Source organism: Bufo bufo, chromosome 2 (genome assembly GCF_905171765.1).
Source record: "Bufo bufo chromosome 2, aBufBuf1.1, whole genome shotgun sequence".
Taxonomy (NCBI): Eukaryota; Metazoa; Chordata; class Amphibia; order Anura; family Bufonidae; genus Bufo; species Bufo bufo.
The window spans coordinates 351,607,053-351,625,942 of NC_053390.1; the positions used below are offsets into that span (position 1 = coordinate 351,607,053).

An 18,890-nucleotide genomic window follows, 5' to 3' on the forward strand; every position below is an offset into this window, starting at 1 on the left:
CATTACCATCAAAGTTCCACCAAGGGATGGGTCGGGATGTGACTTAAAGGAGGAGAGTAAAGGGTGTATTAGACCCAGCAATCGCCTGCTGAGGAGACCGCAGCTGTTACATGCCACGATCTACTCAGCAACATGGGGGATAGCAATCACTATGCCATCACTCGTCCCCATGCAGTACAGTGGTGTGCCGGCGGCAGATCGTAATTGGACAGCATGATCTGCCATCAGCAAAGCCAGATCTTTCTATGCTGAAAAATGGGGATTGTCTGATGAACGAGCAATGGGAGGGAGTATTACACTGAAAGATGATCCCCCAACGAGCGTTCGTTAGCAATCATCGGGCAGAAAATCTGCCTGTCTAATACACCCTTTAGGCTGGTTTTACACGGGCGTTGCGGATTGGGGCCGGATGCGTTCAGAGTGCGTTCAGTGAAACTCGCACTATTTTGCAAGCAAGTTCAGTCAGTTTTGTCTGCGGTTGCGTTTAGTTGTTCAGTTTTTTCCGCGCGGGTGCAATGCGTTTTGATGCGTTTTTCACGCACGTGATAAAAAACTGAATGTTTACAAACAACATCTCTTAGCAACCATCAGTGAAAAACGCATTGCACTCGCACTTGCTTCCGGATGCAATGCGTTTTTCACGCAGCCCCTTTGACTTCTATGGGGCCAGGGCTGCGTGAAAAACGCAGAATATAGAACATGCTGCGATTTTCACGCAACGCAGAACTGATACGTGAAAAACAACGCTCATGTACACAGACCCATAGAAATGAATGGGTCAGGATTCAGTGCGGGTGCTATGCATTCACGTCACGCATTGCACCCGCGCGGAAAACTCGCTCGTGTGAAAGGGACCTTAGGGTGCCTTCACACGCTGCTTATTTTGGTGCAGAATTGTCTGCAACTGAAAATCAGTTCCTTTCATTTGAATGGGGCAGCAACCACATGAATTTCTGCCAGCCCCATTTAGGTGAATGGAACAGATTTTCAGTTGCAGAAAATCATCAGCGTGAAGACACCCTAAAAATTCGACCCATTTTCATGAGCAGTAAACTAAGAATTCATCTAAAGATCACTTTACATGCGACTATTATTGGGCAGATCAGCGACAACAATCATTTGTACAAAGGCGAATGCTCAGTCCTGATAATTGCCCTGTATAAAAGGTGCTGCATATGCTCATTTATCAGAAGAAATAATCGTTTATGCTGACCCTAAAATCATTTCTGGGCAGCAGATCATGCCGTGTGCACAGGCATCTGCTGCCTAGAAACAATGAATCTGTATGGGGACAAGCGAATGCAGTAGAGATCACCCATCCCCATACAGAAGAAGTGAGAAATGCAGATTTGACAAACAGGCAATTATCGCAAAGGAACGGCTCCTTCCCGTTCATTGCCTGCTCAGACGTCACGTGTAAATGCGCCATAAGCCTTTTTTGAAAACATTCACTGTTCCTGCTGTTTCCACGTCCTGAGGTAGACTGTTTCAAGCTTCGTCACCTCTGGAGACTGAATTTTCTCTTCTCCAGGCGGAGGCAGTGCCCCCTGGTCTTTTGCCGGGATTTTACATGGAATATTTTTCCACCATATTGTTTGTATGGGCCGTTTCTACATCCCTCAAGATACAATATGTTCAACATACAATGGTCTTTTCTGACCCATCGCAAGTTGAAACCAGACTCAACATACAATGTCTCAGACTCAGAGCCAACCAATCCAGGTCACTTCTCTGGTACAATAGCTGGATAAGTTGCTAGTTATCAGCTCTTCCTGACTGTTGTCTTATCTGCTTATTTTTCTTAAATCTTCATTTTCTCTTATCTTGGATGTTATTTTAAGACTTTGGAACAGATTACTCAAGTTACAATGGTTTCAACATACAATGGTCGTCCTGGAACCAATTAATATTGTAACTTGAGGGACCACTGTATCAAAATGTATAAAATGGCATCACTGTAGCTACTGCGCCTCTGGTCCGCCTCCTTGCCGCTGGTTTGGCCGGCGCATGCGCAGTAGCTAGTGATGCCGTGCCCACAATGGGCATTGCAGTGCGCATGCCCCGGCCCAGCGAGGGAGAGCGCAGGCATGGGATCTCAATGGGAGAGAAGGAGGACGCAAGGGAAGAGAAGGGCGGGCAGAGGCTGGGGTGGGGATATGAGCAAAAGAGGCAGAGCAGCCTGGGCTCCAACAAAGTGAACGCCGCCCCTGGGCACTTGAGAGCCCTCATTTACATACGAATAAGGCCTCATGCACACGACCGTAGTTTTATTCCGTGTCAGTTGTGCCGGTTTTCGTGATTTTCTGCGGACCCATTGACTTTCAATGGGTCCGTTGAAAACTCGGCTAATGCACCATTTGCCATCCGCGTCCGTGATCCGTGGTTCCAGTCTGTCAAAAAAATATAACCGGTCCTATTATTTTCGCGGAAAACGGTTCGTGGACCCATTCAAGTCAATGGGACCACTAAAAAACGCGGAGGCACACAAGATAGTCTCCCGCGTCCGTTTTTTTCCTATCATTTGCATGGCAAACCTATCTTAGACTTTTTTTTACTTTTCATTATGTCTGGTGGTCCTCCAAAAATAAAGGAAGACACACGGAAACGGATCACGGAACAACGGAACCCCATTTTGCGGAACGGAACACAACAACGGTCGTGTGCATGAGGCCTAAAAGTCAGTTTTTGCCTCGGGTGAACTTCACAAAAACACAACGGTACCATTTGAATCATCTACAGTTATGCTACAGCGCTATGTAAGCAGTCTAGAATGTCAAAATATGGTGATAGACTCCCTTTAAACAGGAATTCTCCCTAGAAAATCCCTTTAAGAAGGACCTGTCACCTCTCCTGACATATTAGTAGCTAATTGCATTCCCCATGTAATAATTCTGGAGCATCTATTATTATGACTATGTTGTGCCGTTCATTTCTTCTCGAAGTTATGAATTACTAGCAGTTTTGCAATCAAGGTCCAAATTGGGAGGGGGAAGGGGTCCCGTCACAGTTTGACACTGGCAGCACTGACTGAATAGTGTCAGACTGTGAAGGAACACACCCCCAACTGGTAACATCCATCTGGACCTTTAGGCTAGGTCTACACGATGACATTTGTCGCGCGACAATTTTTTATAATGATAATCTATGGTGTCGCACTGTCACATGCTGCAACTGCGACACGACAGTCGCAAAAAATCTATTCGAGATGGATTTTTCTGCGACTGTCGCGTCGCAGCATGTCGCATTGCGACACCATAGACTGTCATTATAAAAAATTGTCGCGCGACATTGGTGTGACAAATGTTGCAGTGTAGTTGTGTAGACCTAGCCTTACTGGTAAAAATTAATTCCTAATTTCTAGAGTGTATACTAAAATGTCACAGCATAGAATTATAAGAATAGATGCTCCAGAATTGTTTTTACATGGAGAATGTAAGTACGGTAGTTACCAAAACAGACACGTCCTCTTCACGGCATTTGTCACCTATAGTCTTCTTTGGCGTTCTTTTAGATGTTTAGCAGTTTACTGCTGCTTTTTTGCAGTGTTTTAAGACCAAGGCATGCCAGCTTCAGATGTCGCATGGAAGTCTATCTGAAGTATTGAACAGAGCGCAAACATGCTTTTTTGTAAACACTTTTTCAGTCAAAGGTGTTTTTTTTTAAATGCAGAACACTCAAGGTCTGGCGTTTTTTTCCTCACATTTGATTGCGTATTTGTCCCTTGACCTGTTTTTTTGTTTGCCCTGCAATTTAGTAATGCCATTTTTGCACCAATGTATTTTCCCTATACTGCTCTACAGAGGAAGTGACATTGCAGGACGGATCCGACAGGCTGTTCACCCTGTCGGATCCGTCCTGCCGCTATTTCGCCGTGCCGCCGCTCCGTCCCCATTGACTATAATGGGGACGGGGGCGGAGCTCCGGCACAGTGCGCGGTGAGAGGCCGCCAGACGAAAAAGTCAGACATGCAGTACTTTTAGTCCGGCAGCTTTTCGCTGTGCTGCACCGGAGCTCCGCCCCCGTCCCCATTATAGTCAATGGGGACAGAAGCAAAATAACGGCAGGATGGATCCGACAGGGTGAACAGCCTGTCAGATCCGTCCTGCCGCTAGTGTGAAAGTACCCTTACTACATAAAACGCAAGGCAAGCCAAAAAAAATAAAAAATACCTGTGTTCAAACACTATTCGCAAAAAGTGCCACAAAAAAGGCTGTACAATCAAGCGTTTTTGGCTGATTTTTTTTTTTTTTTGGGGGGGGGGGCGACGACGACACCAAAGAAACCAGATGTAGTAGCACGCTAAGGCCTAGTTCACGCATCAGTAATGTGGTCGTGGGCTATCCACGAAACATGTTGTGAACCACACTGGATTAAACTTATGCTTCTGAGGGAGCTCTCCGGACCTGTTTTTTACCTGCCTTTGGTCTATTGATCTGAACAAAGAGGGCCATGGCTGGACCCCCTACAGGTTTACGAGCTGGTCTCTAAGGTAAGTGCACAGACTGCGCCTTTATGTTAGTGTAATACAGGTTTATGCACTATGGAGCGTTCTGCTCCCTGTGTTGTATTTCCATTGGTCAGTGATTTCCATCAGTGATTGAGAGCCAAAACCAGGAGTGGAGACTACTCAGACACAAGGTATAAGGGAAAGATTTGCTTCTGTTCTGTGTTTTTGACCTGCACCTGAGTTTGGTTCACAATCACTGATGAAATATCACTGACCAAACACTGACTAAATCACTAAAGTGTGAACTAGACCTCAGGCTGGGTTCACACGCGAGTGGCTGCTGATTTGCCATCGCAGATTTTTGTACGTCAAATTCACACCATTGTACAGCATTATTATAACTATTTGAAAGAGCCATTACTAGAAAAGTGGATGAGAATTCTGAAATTTTCATCCAATTTGCTGGCACTGTACAACGCTGTGGATTTGCCGCACGAAAATCCATAATGACAAATCTGCGCCATCTTAGGCTGGTACTAGATCAGCAGATGCGGCTGATGATTTTTGGGAGGGAAGCGTTCCTTTCTGACAATCGCCTGCTCGTCAATGGCGGAGACAGCTGCAATTACATGCAGCAATCGCCTCCACAGTATGGGGAGGAGCCATCACTAATACCATTGCTCGTCCCTGACTGTGTGCACCCCGCATCATGGATGTGGACCCATTCACTTGAATGGGTCCGCAAACCCGGAGATGCTGTGCGGAAGCACGGATCGGAACCCCACGGAAGCACTAAGGAGTGCTTCCGTGGTATTTCTGGCCGTGCCTCCACACCGCCAAAAAGTAGCGCATGCACTACTTTTTTGCGGTGCGGACCGTCAGGTGCGGATCGTGGACCCCATTCAAGTGAATGGGTCCACGGGCCGCATGCGGCTGACCCACGGTCGTTGCCAGTGCATTGCGCACCGCAATTTGCGGTCCGCAACACGGGCCCGGCCAGCACACGGTGTGCATAAGCCCTTATACACGTAGATGTTCGCTAATGAGTGCTCCTATGAACGCTTGCTGAACCCAGCCTAAGGCCTAGTCCACACCTCCATGTCAGTGTCATGTCCGTGAAAAAAAAAGCATCCGTGATGGATCTGTGTGTCTGTTTTTTTCGCTCCACGTGTCCTTTATCCGTCTTCCGTTAAAAATGGATGCACCACGGATGCCATCCATGTTGTGTCTGATTTTCTCGAACCCATAGACTTCAATTGGCGTGCTTGGTCCCCATCACGGATCAAAGTAGTGCATGTCTCCGTGATTTTATTTTATTTTTTTACTGACCCACGGTTAGTAAAATAAAAAATTATATATATATATATATGTGAAACAGACACATTTAAATCAATGGGTACATGTGCTGTCTGTGGAAAGGGAGTAGAGCACACATCATTGAAAAACTTAGGTCAATGCAGTGCACCCTAGCAGCAATTTACAGCCCCCCTAATCAGGTTGGGAATCAGTGTACTTACATTGTGCAATCACACAGCTGCCCCCCAGACCACTACCATCAGATTACCACCCTCTTTTGTCAACTCCATGGACAATAAAATTCCTTTCATCTGGTATTGGAGAATCCAAGAAACCAGAGAATCTTATGAGACTGAGCAGATAAAATTAAGTAGCAAACCATCTAAATATTGTCCTTGCCATTTTATTTTGTCCTAGCAGGTCCCATCCGTTTAGCAGCCTCCTGCAATGTATAGAAACATGAGAAAGAAGCCCAGGACGAGGCAGACAAGTGCAGGAGACATGGGGCTGCTGCACTGCAGACTTCTCTACATCAGGAGCCTCCAGAAAACTAGACCCCTGTGTGCACAGCAAAGTTTAGTGGGGTCTCAGCCCCTCCTGCCCATGGCCGATGCCTGCTCACCTCATACCATGTGGGTACTTACGCCGAGCCATGCTGACAGCTTCTTGCTGTGGCTCTGTGGAGGATGCTGAAGGAACCTGTCTCCTCTCATGGGCATCTTGTTGTAGTCCTGGCAGCCGCTCAGTGCTGCATGCAGTCCTCCTCACCAGCAACCTGTCCCCTCTCAGCCAAGTGTATACTCCCCTGGGTCAAGCTTCCAGCGGGCCTCTACCATTACATCAACGGGGGAGGGAGGGTTACCATCGAAGAAAGCTAGAACGGCTGTTTGCCGTGTTATGTCTGAGCTCACAGCGCCACACAAGTAACGAAGGTAATCATTCAAGTACTACATGGATTTCATGTGTTCTGGGCTAACTAGAGGAAACTTGTTGGGATTCTAGAAAGCGCGCTCATCTGTCCGGAGTAATGGTTTAGTCCAAGTGCTGCAACTAGCTGGAAGTTTCACAGCAAACAATGAGGGAGGGGAGTCTACAGCCCGCAGTGTCCTGGGGACAGGGAGGGCTCCTGACGGGGGTCTCAAGCCCCATTTATCACTAGCACGACCCTGCCACACCTAGCCCGTTTTACTGTACAGTACGACCAATAATAGTAATAATTATTAGTCAGTATGGATACATGGTTGCTATGCATATCACATACTCATAAGGGTCAGTGCAAAAGTTTTTCTGGTGTCATTTTTTTCCCCTGTGTTTGAGGTGTTTTGCCATTTTGGTGCATTATTTGTTGCATTTTGCTTTACAGTGTTTTCTTAGACAAAAAAACAAACAAAAAACAAATGCAAACGCAAGTTGTTATATGGAAGTCTATAGGAAATATTTAAAAGGGCTTCTGTCACCCCCCATTGTGCAATTTTCATTAGCCGACATTAGCTATTTGCCAACTGTCAGATGAGTGCAATCATACGTGTCCTACCTTTTGTCTGTGGCTTATTTCTTGTAAAAATCATACTTTTATCATATGCAAATTTCTTCACTACCAGGAAGTTAGGCGTGTACTTGCTGGTAGCCGCAGCATCTGCCGCTTCTAGACACGCCCCATCTCCTCTTGATAGACAGGGCCAGCAAATGCTCTCCTCCTCCCGCTGGCCCCGTCTGCTGCTGAATTCCCGCGCCTGCGCCGTAACGTTCCTCGATCGGCGCAGGCGTACGGATTGAAGGATGCGCGCTTGTCAGCTCCTTCGTCGGTGCGCCTGCGCCGATTACGTCACACTACACCCGGAAGAGAAGACTGCCGGCATCAGCGATAATCGGCAGTCTTCTCTTCCGGGTGTAGTGTGACGTAATCGGTGCAGGCGCACCGGGCACCCAGGACCGACCTTATCAGGATGAGCTCTGTGGAATGCTCTCAACAGACGAATGGCATTAACATCGGTCACTGGAACCCACATCCTCTCCTCTTGTCCGTACCCTCTCCAATAAACGAGATACTGGAGGGATCTCCGGAGAACTCGGGAGTCCACAATCCTGCTGATCTGAAATTCTAAATTGCCGTCCACCATGACAGGAGCAGGAGGCAAGAAGGACGGCTCAACAGGTTCAACACATTTCTTTAACAACGATTTATAAAACACGTTATGGATTTTCAATGCCTGAGGAAGTTCAAGACGGAAGGCTACAGGGTTAACAATGGCAGTGATCTTATATGGACCAATAAATCTTGGTCCCAACTTCCAAGAAGGTACCTTAAGTTTAATGTTTCTTGTAGACAGCCACACAGAATCACCCACTCTCAGGTCCGGACCACTCATACATCTCCTGTCAGCCGCACGCTTATACCTGTTGCCCATCTTTTCCAGGTTATTTCGGATTTTCCGCCAAATAGAAGACGAAGAAGAAGAAAATCGTCCCTCCTCAGGAATGCTAGAATTATGAGCATTAGGAAATGTACCCAACTGTGGATGGAACCCATATGCCCCAAAAAACGGCGACTTATCAGTGGATTCCTGTCTACGGTTATTTATAGCAAACTCAGCTAACAACAAAAATGAAGACCACTCTTCCTGATTCTCTAAAACATATCAAGTAAGTCTCCAGATTCTGATTAGTGCGCTCCGTCTGTCCGTTCAACTGAGGATGAAAAGCCGAAGAGAAGGACATTTGTACACCCAGATGAGTACAGAACGCTCTCCAGAATCTGGAAACAAACTGAGTCCCTCTATCAGACACCACATCAGAGGGAATGCCATGTAGTTTCACGATGTTGTCGACAAACACCTGCGCAAGAGTTTTAGCATTGGGTAGACTAGGTAATGCAATAAAGTGTGCCATTTTACTAAAACGATCGACAACCACCAGAATCACGGTCTTTCCCAAAGAATTCGGTAAATCCGTGATAAAATCCATGGACAAATGGGTCCAAGGTCTGGACGGGATGGGCAATGGAAGCAGAGATCCGGAAGGCCGAGTATGTGTCACCTTAGCACGTGCACAGGTACCACAGTCTGACACATAGTCCTCAATACACTTACGCAACCCCGGCCACCAGAATCTGCGAAAGATGAGATCGACAGTCGATCTACTCCCAGGGTGCTCAGGAAGCACCGTACAGTGATGTTCCTCGAACACCTTGTCACGTAATTCGGAGGGAACAAACAACTTCCCCTGAGGACAAGAGTCCGGAGCATCCTCCTGTGCCTCCAACACCCTGACCTCGAGATCAGGATAAAGAGTGGATATAACCACCCCTTCAGATAAAATGGGACTAGGGTCATTAGACTCCCCCCCCCCCCCAGGAAAGCTACGTGACAAAGCATCCGCCTTGACGTTCTTAGCCCCAGGGCGGTAAGTGACGAGGAAGTTAAATCTGGTGAAAAACAATGACCATCTGGCCTGCCTTTGGTTCAGTCGCTTAGCCGACTCCAAGTAGGCCAGATTCTCCTTCCAACGAATGCCACCATTCCTCGAACGCCAACTTAATGGCCAGCAATTTCCTATTCCCCACATCATAATTCTTTTCAGCAGTCGAGAGTTTTTTAGAGAAAAATGCACATGGGCGCCATTTACTGGGTGAAGGACCCTGCGACAATATTGCTCCTACCCCTACCTCAGACGCGTCAACCTCAACAATAAATGGCTAAGACACGTCGGGTTGCACCAGAATAGGAGCCGAAGCAAAACATTCTTTCAAAGCAGAAAAGGCCTGTAATGCCGCATCAGACCAGATAGAAATATCAGCACCCTTCCTAGTCATGTCTGTTAAAGGGAGTCTGTCACCAGCATTTCACTTTTTTAACGATTACCATAGCTCCCTAGCATGCTTACAGTTAATAAAAACGTTACCTCTGGCATCAATCCTGGACTTATAGAACCCACAAAAACGATCTTTATAAGATATGCAAATGAGGGCTCGCAAGTGTCCAGGGGCGGCGTTACTCTCTTAGGTGCCCTGCTTGCGCAATGAGCCTTCTCATTGCGTCCCCCCGTCCCTTCCTACCCTCTGCCCGCCCATCCTTTCCCTCTGACCGCCTTTGTACTAACTTGTTATTCTGCCGATATCCTGCGCCTGCGCACTCATTCTTTTGGCCGGCGCATGCGCACTGCGATGCCCATTCCTTGTACGGCATCACAGTAACTATTGCGCATGCGCCGGCTAACGACGCAAAACCACAACAAAGGAGGCGGTCCATCAGCGTCGTTATCCGGCGCATGCACAATAGTTACTGTGATGCCGTACAAGGAATGGGCATCGCAGTGCACATGCGCCGGCCAAAGGAATGAGTGCGCAGGCGCGAGATATCGGCAGAATAACAAGTTAGTACAAAGCAAGGAGTGATGGGTAAAGTCAGACTAAATAGGGGGAGGTAAAGGTCACATGATCCACACCTGAACAGGAGGTGTGGACATACAAGCAACACACAGACAAAATGAAACCAAAACCAAAAGAGGCTGTCAGATCACTAATGTGCAGATAATCTTTCAGACCTTCTAAAACCTGTCACCGGTTTGACAGATGTATAAATAGGCATTGAGCAGAGTTAAAGGTGTGGCCTAGTGTAAAGAAAATTTGACACACCGTGCTACACACAGCACTGCTATTGTGCTTCCTTGGGCTTTTCAAAAATTGGAAGGTATGATTTCTCCCACTCCTACCATACATACAGTGCATTCGGAAAGTCTTCAGACTCTCACTTTTTTCCCCTAATCATTCTGTACTCTATAGCCCATAATGAGAAAGTGAAAACAGAATTTTAGAAATCTTTCGCATGGACATAAGTATTCAGACCCTTTGCTATGACACTTCCTTTAGCTCTGGGGACTTCCCATTTCTGTTTATTGTCTTTGAGATGTTTCTACACCTTGATTGGAGTCCACCGATGGGTGGCCAAGAGGAGGGCTTAGGTGGCCCTCTGGGCATCGTCCCACCAGGAAACAAACTAAGTAATCGGGGGAGAAGGGCTTTGGTAAGAGACGTGATCAAGAACCCAATGGTCACTCTGCTGAACCCTAAAGATCCTGTGTGCAGAAGGGAGAAACTTCCAGTAAAGGTGCATTTAATAATCATCCATTCCTGCGAACAGTCTTCCCGATCATCTGGCCATCTAAATGTGCGATCTGCTGCTCAGAAGCCATTATTCTGTATGAGGACGGGGGATCGCTATAGCAATCCCCCGTCCTCATACAGTGAAGGAGATCGCTGCATGTGAATTCACGATCTCCTTCATTGAACGAGCAGCCGACTGTCGGGAAAGAGTGCTTCCTTCCCGACAATCGGCCGATCAGTATGCCCATCTAAATCCACCTTACATCCATCATCACTGCAGCACTCCACCAATCTTGGCTTTATAGCAGAATGATCAGAAAGAAGCCTCTCCTCAGAAAAAGACACAGTCATGAAAGGACTCTCAAACTGTGAGAAACAAGATTGTATGGTCTGATGAAGCCAAGATTAAACTTTTTGGTTTCAATTTTAAGCGTCATATTTGAAGGAAACCTGGGACAGGGAGACTGGTCAGGGTTGAGGGAAAACCGAATAGAGCAAAGCACAGAGATATTCTTAATGAAAACCTGATTCAGAGTGCTCTGGACCTCAGACTGGGCTGAAGAGTCACCTTCCAACAATGACCCTAAGGACAGAGCCAAGACAACACAAGAGTCAGAGCCCTGACTTAAACCCAATCGAATATCTCTGTTGAGACCGGAAAATGGTTGTTCACCAATGGTCCCAATCCAACCAGACAGAGCTTGAGAGGATCTGCAGAGAGAAATGGCAGGAAATCCCCAAGTCCAGGTAGGAAAACCTTGTGGCATCATATCCAAGAAGACTGGACTCTGTAATCGCTGCTAAAGGTGCTGCAACTAAAGGTAGGTTTACACAAGCGATGATCGGTACAAGTGAGTGACGAACGAGTCATTTCTTGGTGTAGTGAATGTTTCATCAATGACCCTTTAGAAGCGCCAATTATCGTTCACAAATCGTCATTTCAATCACATATTCCACTGTTTGTCAAGCAGACTGTTGCATTTACACAAAGTGATATCTGAGTGGTATGCAGAGGACGATTCCTGTTTACACGTAGGAAATCATTAATGTCCAAGATTTTTGTGCCCAAATGATCGAACCAACGAGAAATCTACCGATTGTCTCTCTATTGTTCATCGCTTTTACACTGCTCAATTATTGGGCAATTTCACTCAATTTAACGATAATTTACATGATAATCGGCTCGTGTAAAGGTACCTTAAGTCCTGAGTAAAGGGTGTAAATACTTATCTCCATGCAAGAGTTTAGTTTAACCAAGAGAAAAGGAAGCAATAGTGGGAGCCTCTTATTTTATTGAGGAGTGAGCGGGACAACTAGATTTAAGGGTTCTTTTACACTGGCTATTTGACAGGCAATTACTAGGATTGAACCATTGAGCAGAGGTGAGAGCTGCATTTACATTAGAGATTCATTGTTTGCCACCAGCACATTTCTGTTTACTTTAGGCAATCTGCTGCCTGCAAACAATGATTTTATGTGCTGCATTAATTTACACAATGAATGAGTGTTTGCTCATTCATCGGATCATTGCAGCACATTTACATGGAGCAATTATCGGGAATGTGCGTTCCTATATAGACGATCATCCCTGATAATTGTCCCAATCCTCGGCCCATGTAAAAGGGCCTTTAGAATCGCAACATGTCAAATCTAATTAAAGGGGTTTTCCAGTTATACAACATCACCAGTCAACCTTACTGCATTTGACAACTCAAGCATAATTGCTAATTTTGACATGCACTCCGTGTATACATCCTGACCCAAGGCTCATGGGGAGTGTCTGTAACATCAGGTCCCTGCCTCTTCTTTTTAATCACTGGATGAAGGAACGTTGTAGGAAAAATAAAATCACTTTTATTAAGTATATTATTAAAATAACAGGAAGGACAACACAAACTCTACCTAACTCGCTATGCAAATGGTTGGTGGACGACTATCCACAAACAAGAGGCTGGCTCAGAAATCAATCTGATACACTGAGGTACTGTGTCGCTGAAGTTCAGTGTGTCTGGCCGCTCAAGTGTGGAAAAAAAGTCAACCATATGCACCACTGAGGACTATGACCATTCACTAGACATTGGAAAGTGGTGATTAGGGCTAATACCCTCTGTTCAGTGAAGTTTTTTTCTCTGCCTCTTCTTCCCCTCCTAGCTGGAACATCACAGATCCAAGCAGGGCCTGCAGCCTCAGTATTCACTTCAATGCAGTGGATACTAATGATGCTGTGACCCTCAACCAGCACTAGGACCTTTACTAAAGAAATGATTTAGGCTACTTTCACACTTGCAGCAGGACGGATCCGACATGTTGTTCACCATGTCGGATCCGTCCTTCCGCTATTTCGCCGTGCCGCCGGACCGCCGCTCCGTCCCCATTGACTATAATGGGGACGGGGGCGGAGCTCCGGCGCAGCATGGCGGTGCACGGCGAAAGCCGCCGGACTAAAAAGTCGGACATGCAGGAGGAGCTATTTTCTTCACAGACAAAAACTAGGTAAATAGTATATTACTGAAGTGAAAGGAAAAAATCATCATAAATAATATGTTCACTATATTACACAGCGAATTTTGATTACAGGAATACCGAATACTGTTTTGTGATATTTCATACTAAGGATGTTGCAAAAACTTTAACAGTTTTTACCTGGTTATTTTTTTTTTTTTTTTGTAACAATAACTTTGCAGAAAATTGTTACTTTTACAAAAACAGCCAACTTTTACTATAAAGATTATTTCAGAGGTGTCAGTGAGATTTGAACCCAAGACCATCTGTACAGTGAACAGCTGCCTTACCCTCTTCTCTATTGAAAAACTCTGCTATGAAGAGGGGATTGATTATAGTTTTACATATCACTAAACAGTACTTGGTATCCCAATAACCAGTACAACACTGTGAACATGTTAGTTATGGTGATTGCTAAACAGCGTATATAAAAATGGAGGGGGGGGGGTCATGCTTTTCCTGTATGCAGCACTGAAATTTCTGATAGCAGCCATGGATCAAAGCCTGTTTGAAGCCCTGCTGTAAATATCCCACCCTAAGGGTCCATTCACACGACCGTATGAATAAGTCCGCATCCGTTCCGCAATTTTGCGGAACGGGTGCGGACCCATTCAGTTCTATGGGGCCGCAAAAGATGAGGACAGAACACTGTGTGCTATCCGCATCCGTTGCTCCGTGCCACGGCCCCGCTAAAAAAAATAAAAAAATAGAACATGTCCTATTCTTGTCCGCAATTGCGGACAAGAATATGGATTTGCTATGATAGCTGCGGCATGTACGGTCCGCAAATTGCGGAACGCATATGGGCCAGTATCCGTGTTTTGCGAATCCGCAATTTGCGGATCCGCAAAGCACAAGGTTCGTGTGAATGTAGCCTAAGGCCTTAGGCACACGACCGTATGTATTTTGCGGTCGGCAAAAAAACTGATCCGCAAAAAAATACGGATAATGTCCGTGTGCATTCCGTATTTTGCGGAACGGAACAGCTGGCCCCTAATAGAACAGTACTATCCTTGTCCGCAATGCGGACAATAATAGGACATGTTCTATTTTTTTGCGGAACAAAAATACAGGCATACGGAAACGGAATGCACATGGAGCACCTTCCGTTTTTTTGCGGACACATTGAAATGAATGGAACGGACACCGAAAGAAAATACGTTCGTGTGCATGAGCCCTAAGATACAATATCATTTCTGAAATCACGTTTACAGAGCCGGATCCTGGAGAATGAGCAGTACATCACCCTGAGAGGCAAGGTCACTGATGATTTTGTGTCTACAGGGCAGAGCCTTACAAGCCTTGTCACACCTCAGATGTAGACATGACGTCATCGGGATAGAGAAGCAACTCAGTGGAAAATGTCATGTGACCATCATATAGTGTAGGAAAACAGGGTATTACAGATTAAAAAATAAATAAATCACTATTAGTGATAGTATGCGTTTCCTGTCAATTGATGCTGAAAATTGCAAAACGGCAATACCCCTTAAAATAACTAGATAAGAGGCGCATGCGCGAAGCCGGAGGAGAAAGACATGCTTCTCTGAGCTCAATGCCGCAGGCCGTAGAAATACCCTCATAAGCGCCGTCATATCGGCTCCACAAGCCTCCAAACTTTGCGACAAGCTGCATGAGGATGTCCCATAACAGAGGGAAGACAAGGACGGAGAATACGCCGACTCCTTCGCAGACTTTGGACCCCTCTCCAGCTCCATCTAGCCCCGCCTCCTCCACTGCCAGTGGAGCCTCGAGACCAGCAACCAGGTCAGACGGAGCTCTTTAATAATATAGCATCGCTGTTCCGCACGGAGCTTTCGCAAGCAGTAGCCGAGTTCACACGCCAGATACAAGATCTGGGGCAACGGGTCTCGGATCTAGAGTCCCGGACTGACGACATAGCAGATGCTCTGGGGGCAGACAGAGTGGACATTGATGCGCACGCTGCGCAACTAGAGGCACTCGAGTCCAAGATCGAGGACCTCGAGAATAGATCCCGCAGAGGAAATCTCCGGGTGAGAGGTTTGCCGGAATTATACACGGACTTGCCTGCCACCATGACAGCGCTATTCACCGCCCTTCTCCCACAGGAGGATCAAAGCCGCCTGAAAATGGACAGAGTCCACAGGGCCTTGGGCAAACCGCGCTCAAATGACCTACCCAGGGATGTTATCATGAAATTCCACCACCCTGAAGTCAGGGATCTGATCCTGACGGCAGCCAGAAACATCTCTGAATTACCGGGCCTCCCATCATCTGTACATCTTTATGCGGACTTGGCGCCATCAACCCTCCGCTGCCGCCGTGAGATGCGGCCTGTTACCCAAGCACTACAGAGGGCACAAGTCAAATACAGATGGGGCTTCCCCTTCACGCTGTCCTTCCAGCTCAACTCTCGGTCCCATGTAATCCGCTCACTATCAGAAGGCCTGGAGACCTTGCAAAGGGCAGGCATACCGCACGACCAAAGAGATGGACCAGAGCTGGCCCCCAAGCCTCAAAGACCAGCTAGAGTCTGGACCACAGTTGCTCCGTCCTCCGGTACCGTGAGTCGTTCTCCTAGAACCTGAACTGTAAAGGTCAAGGTGACCCGATACCCTGAAGAACTGAACTTATTGTTCTATCGTTTTTAAGGGTTGCTATTACCCCTGTTTTGTTATGCCTTGACTTATTCATCAGCCATACTCACTCCCCTGTTGACATACACCACACTGAGTTTTCCTCAACGGCTGTATAACAGTTTTTTACCCTATCCTGGAGTCCCATACCAGGGATACGGCCTAGTGGATTTCCATGTTGCCTCACCTGAGAGGGTTGATGGAGACGAAGATTCGCGCCATTTTTGGGCGAAGTCTCCCCTCATCCAACCCGTCAATGTTAGCTGACCTGAGTCAGTCAATGTTAGACTTTGCTTTTCATGCAATAGTCACAATTTTACTTGTTTTGATGTTTGGTTTTTATGTTATGGATCAACCATTTCACAGTACCAATGAGAGCTTGACAACAAGAGTGGAGGGGTGTGTTGAGGAAACTGAACCAGAGAACGTCGCTTCCTCTAGCATACATTCGATCCCCTTAAATATCACGGACCATGTATAAAGTTTTGTCACATAATGTACGGGGTCTAAACTCCCCTAGAAAGCGGAAGACAGCATTCGCAGTTTACTTGAAACACAAACCAGACGTTCTCTGCCTTCAGGAGTCTCACTATACACCAGGGTCCCACCCAAAATTTTTTCACCCTCAGTATTCTAGATTCTTTTGATCTACTTTCCAGTCAAAGAGTAGGGGTGTAATAACGCTACTAAGGAATTCCTTTCCCATGATAGTCACACAGTCAATCCTTGATCCTAATGGGAGATTTGTCATTTTATTAGGAACATACCAGGAGGAAACTCTCTGTCTAGTCAATGTGTATGCACCTAATGAAGACCCTATCTCATTTTTTAGTGAGATGGGCTCTGTCATTGATTCACTCACATTTCACAAGATTATATGGTGCGGGGACTTTAATTTCACTATTAACCCTATATTGGATCGCTCATCCCCTCCCACCCAATCACGTCCTCGCGCCCATGATATTAGAATCCGCAAGGTTCTTGAATCAATAAAACATAGCAGACACATGGAGGGAACATAACGGGCCGCAAAGGAGCTACACCTATTACTCGCCCATACATCAAATATATACACGCATTGATATGATCCTATCCTCCTTGAGCCTTCTCCCATTTATTTCTTATTCGAGGCATATCCCTTCCTCCTGGTCTGATCATGATATGGTATTAGCCGAGATAGATTGTCCAGGCCGGATACCTATGCCTTTTAACTGGAGACTAAATGAGTCTTTATTGTCCCGACCTGGTCTGGTTGACCAGTTGCAAATAGACATCCGTGAACTTTTTAGGGATAACACCACGGCTGACTCTGACCCGTTGAATGTATGGTTAACCCACAAGGCATTTATGAGGGGGAAACTTATTAGTGTAGCCTCGCGTCTGAAACGCGAACGTACTGAAGCCCAGAGAGCTTTAGAGGCTAAACTAGAGAGACTGGTAAGGGCCCATCAACGCTAACCCTCCCTGTACCTACTAAAAGCTATAAAGGATACTAAATTACAATTGAATACCATACTCTCCAACAACACGGAAAAAGCCCTACGCTGGACAGCCTCTTATTACTATCGATATGCCAACAAGCCTGACAAAATGTTGGCCTCGCAGCTTAAAGCCAAACAGAGATTAAATCAGGTGTTCCAGCTGCGTACGGCCACAGGACATCTTACTTCCAACCCAGACATGATCCATCAGGCATTTCACTCCTTTTATCAAAAGATTTATTCCACCCCCAACCCCCCCCCCCCTGAGTCCCATCTACAAAGCTTCCTCTCCTCGGTCCCTATCCCCCGAGTCACACCGGAGGTCTCGTCGTCGCTTGGCAGACCGGTATCTGAGGAGGAGGTCGAAGTAATCATAAAAGACCTAAAATTAGGTAAAGCCCCCGGCCCAGACGGGTTCTCGGCCTTATATTATAAGAAATTTGCCCCATTATTTTCTGCTCATATTGCAAAATACTGCAACCTCTTCCTACAGGGTCGCGCCCCTCCAATAGAATTTCTGCAAGCCAACATTACAGTTATTCCCAAACCCAACAAAGACCCATTGAACCCTTCAAACTATAGGCCAATTTCTCTCCTTAATTTAGACAACAAAATCTTCACTTCCATACTGGCCCGGAGGTTGAACGCCATTCTACCTGATCTAATACATAAGGACCAGGTGGGGTTCATTCCCGGGAGAGAGGCCCCAGACAATATTAGAAAAGTATTGAACCTTGTGCAATGAGCTAATCGACGCAATACACCCCTAACACTGTTAGCGTTAGATATAGAAAAGGCGTTCGACTCACCTGGGATTATTTAAACAAAGTCCTTACCAGGATGGGTATAGTTGGCCCTTTCCTTGCAGCGATTGGCTCATTGAACTCTTGCCCTGAAGCAAACCTTAAACTTCCTACCTCTAGTCCTTCCCCTATACGGATTCACAGAGGTACACGACAGGGTTGCCCCTTATCCCCTGCTCTCTTTGCTATGGCAATGGAGCCTTTAGCCATTCATATTAGAAGCAACCCTGACATCAGCGGAGTGAATATAGGTGGGACGGAGTACAAACTGAGCCTATTTGCAGATGACTTGTTGATGTCCATCACAAACCCCATAGTGTCCCTCCCCAACCTGCTACAATTGCTAAAATCCTTTTCAGAAGTCTCGGGCCTTAGAATTAACCACAATAAGTCAGAACTTCTCCCCTGCAATGTCCCTCCCCAGCAGAAAGATCAACTGTTATGTAACTTTGCCTTCCAGCATAAACCGCAATACATTTCTTATCTAGGGATGTTATTGCCGACCAAACCTGAACTAGTCTACAAATTTAATTTCCCCCCGATGTATAATAAAATCAGACAAGATTTGAAATCTTGGACTTCTTTACCGGTATCATGGGTGGGCAGGATTCATGTAATTAAAATGGTGGTACTTCCAAGACT

At 46.3% G+C, this 18,890-nt stretch overlaps 1 protein-coding gene across 3 annotated transcripts in view; it reads right to left on the reverse strand.

The window, feature by feature from the left end:
- Positions 1–18,890, reverse strand: part of TJP2 (tight junction protein 2) — a 173,478-nt gene that overhangs the window by 99,572 nt on the left and 55,016 nt on the right. Inside the window, exon 1 of one of the 3 annotated variants that reach the window (XM_040417093.1) lies at positions 6,388–6,519. The exons of the other annotated variants lie outside the window; for them this stretch is intronic. Within the exon in view, the coding sequence (XP_040273027.1) occupies positions 6,388–6,462 (75 nt within the window). The 5' untranslated portion in view covers positions 6,463–6,519. Of the gene's footprint in view, positions 1–6,387; positions 6,520–18,890 lie in introns of those variants that run through there. 3 annotated transcript variants of the gene reach the window in all.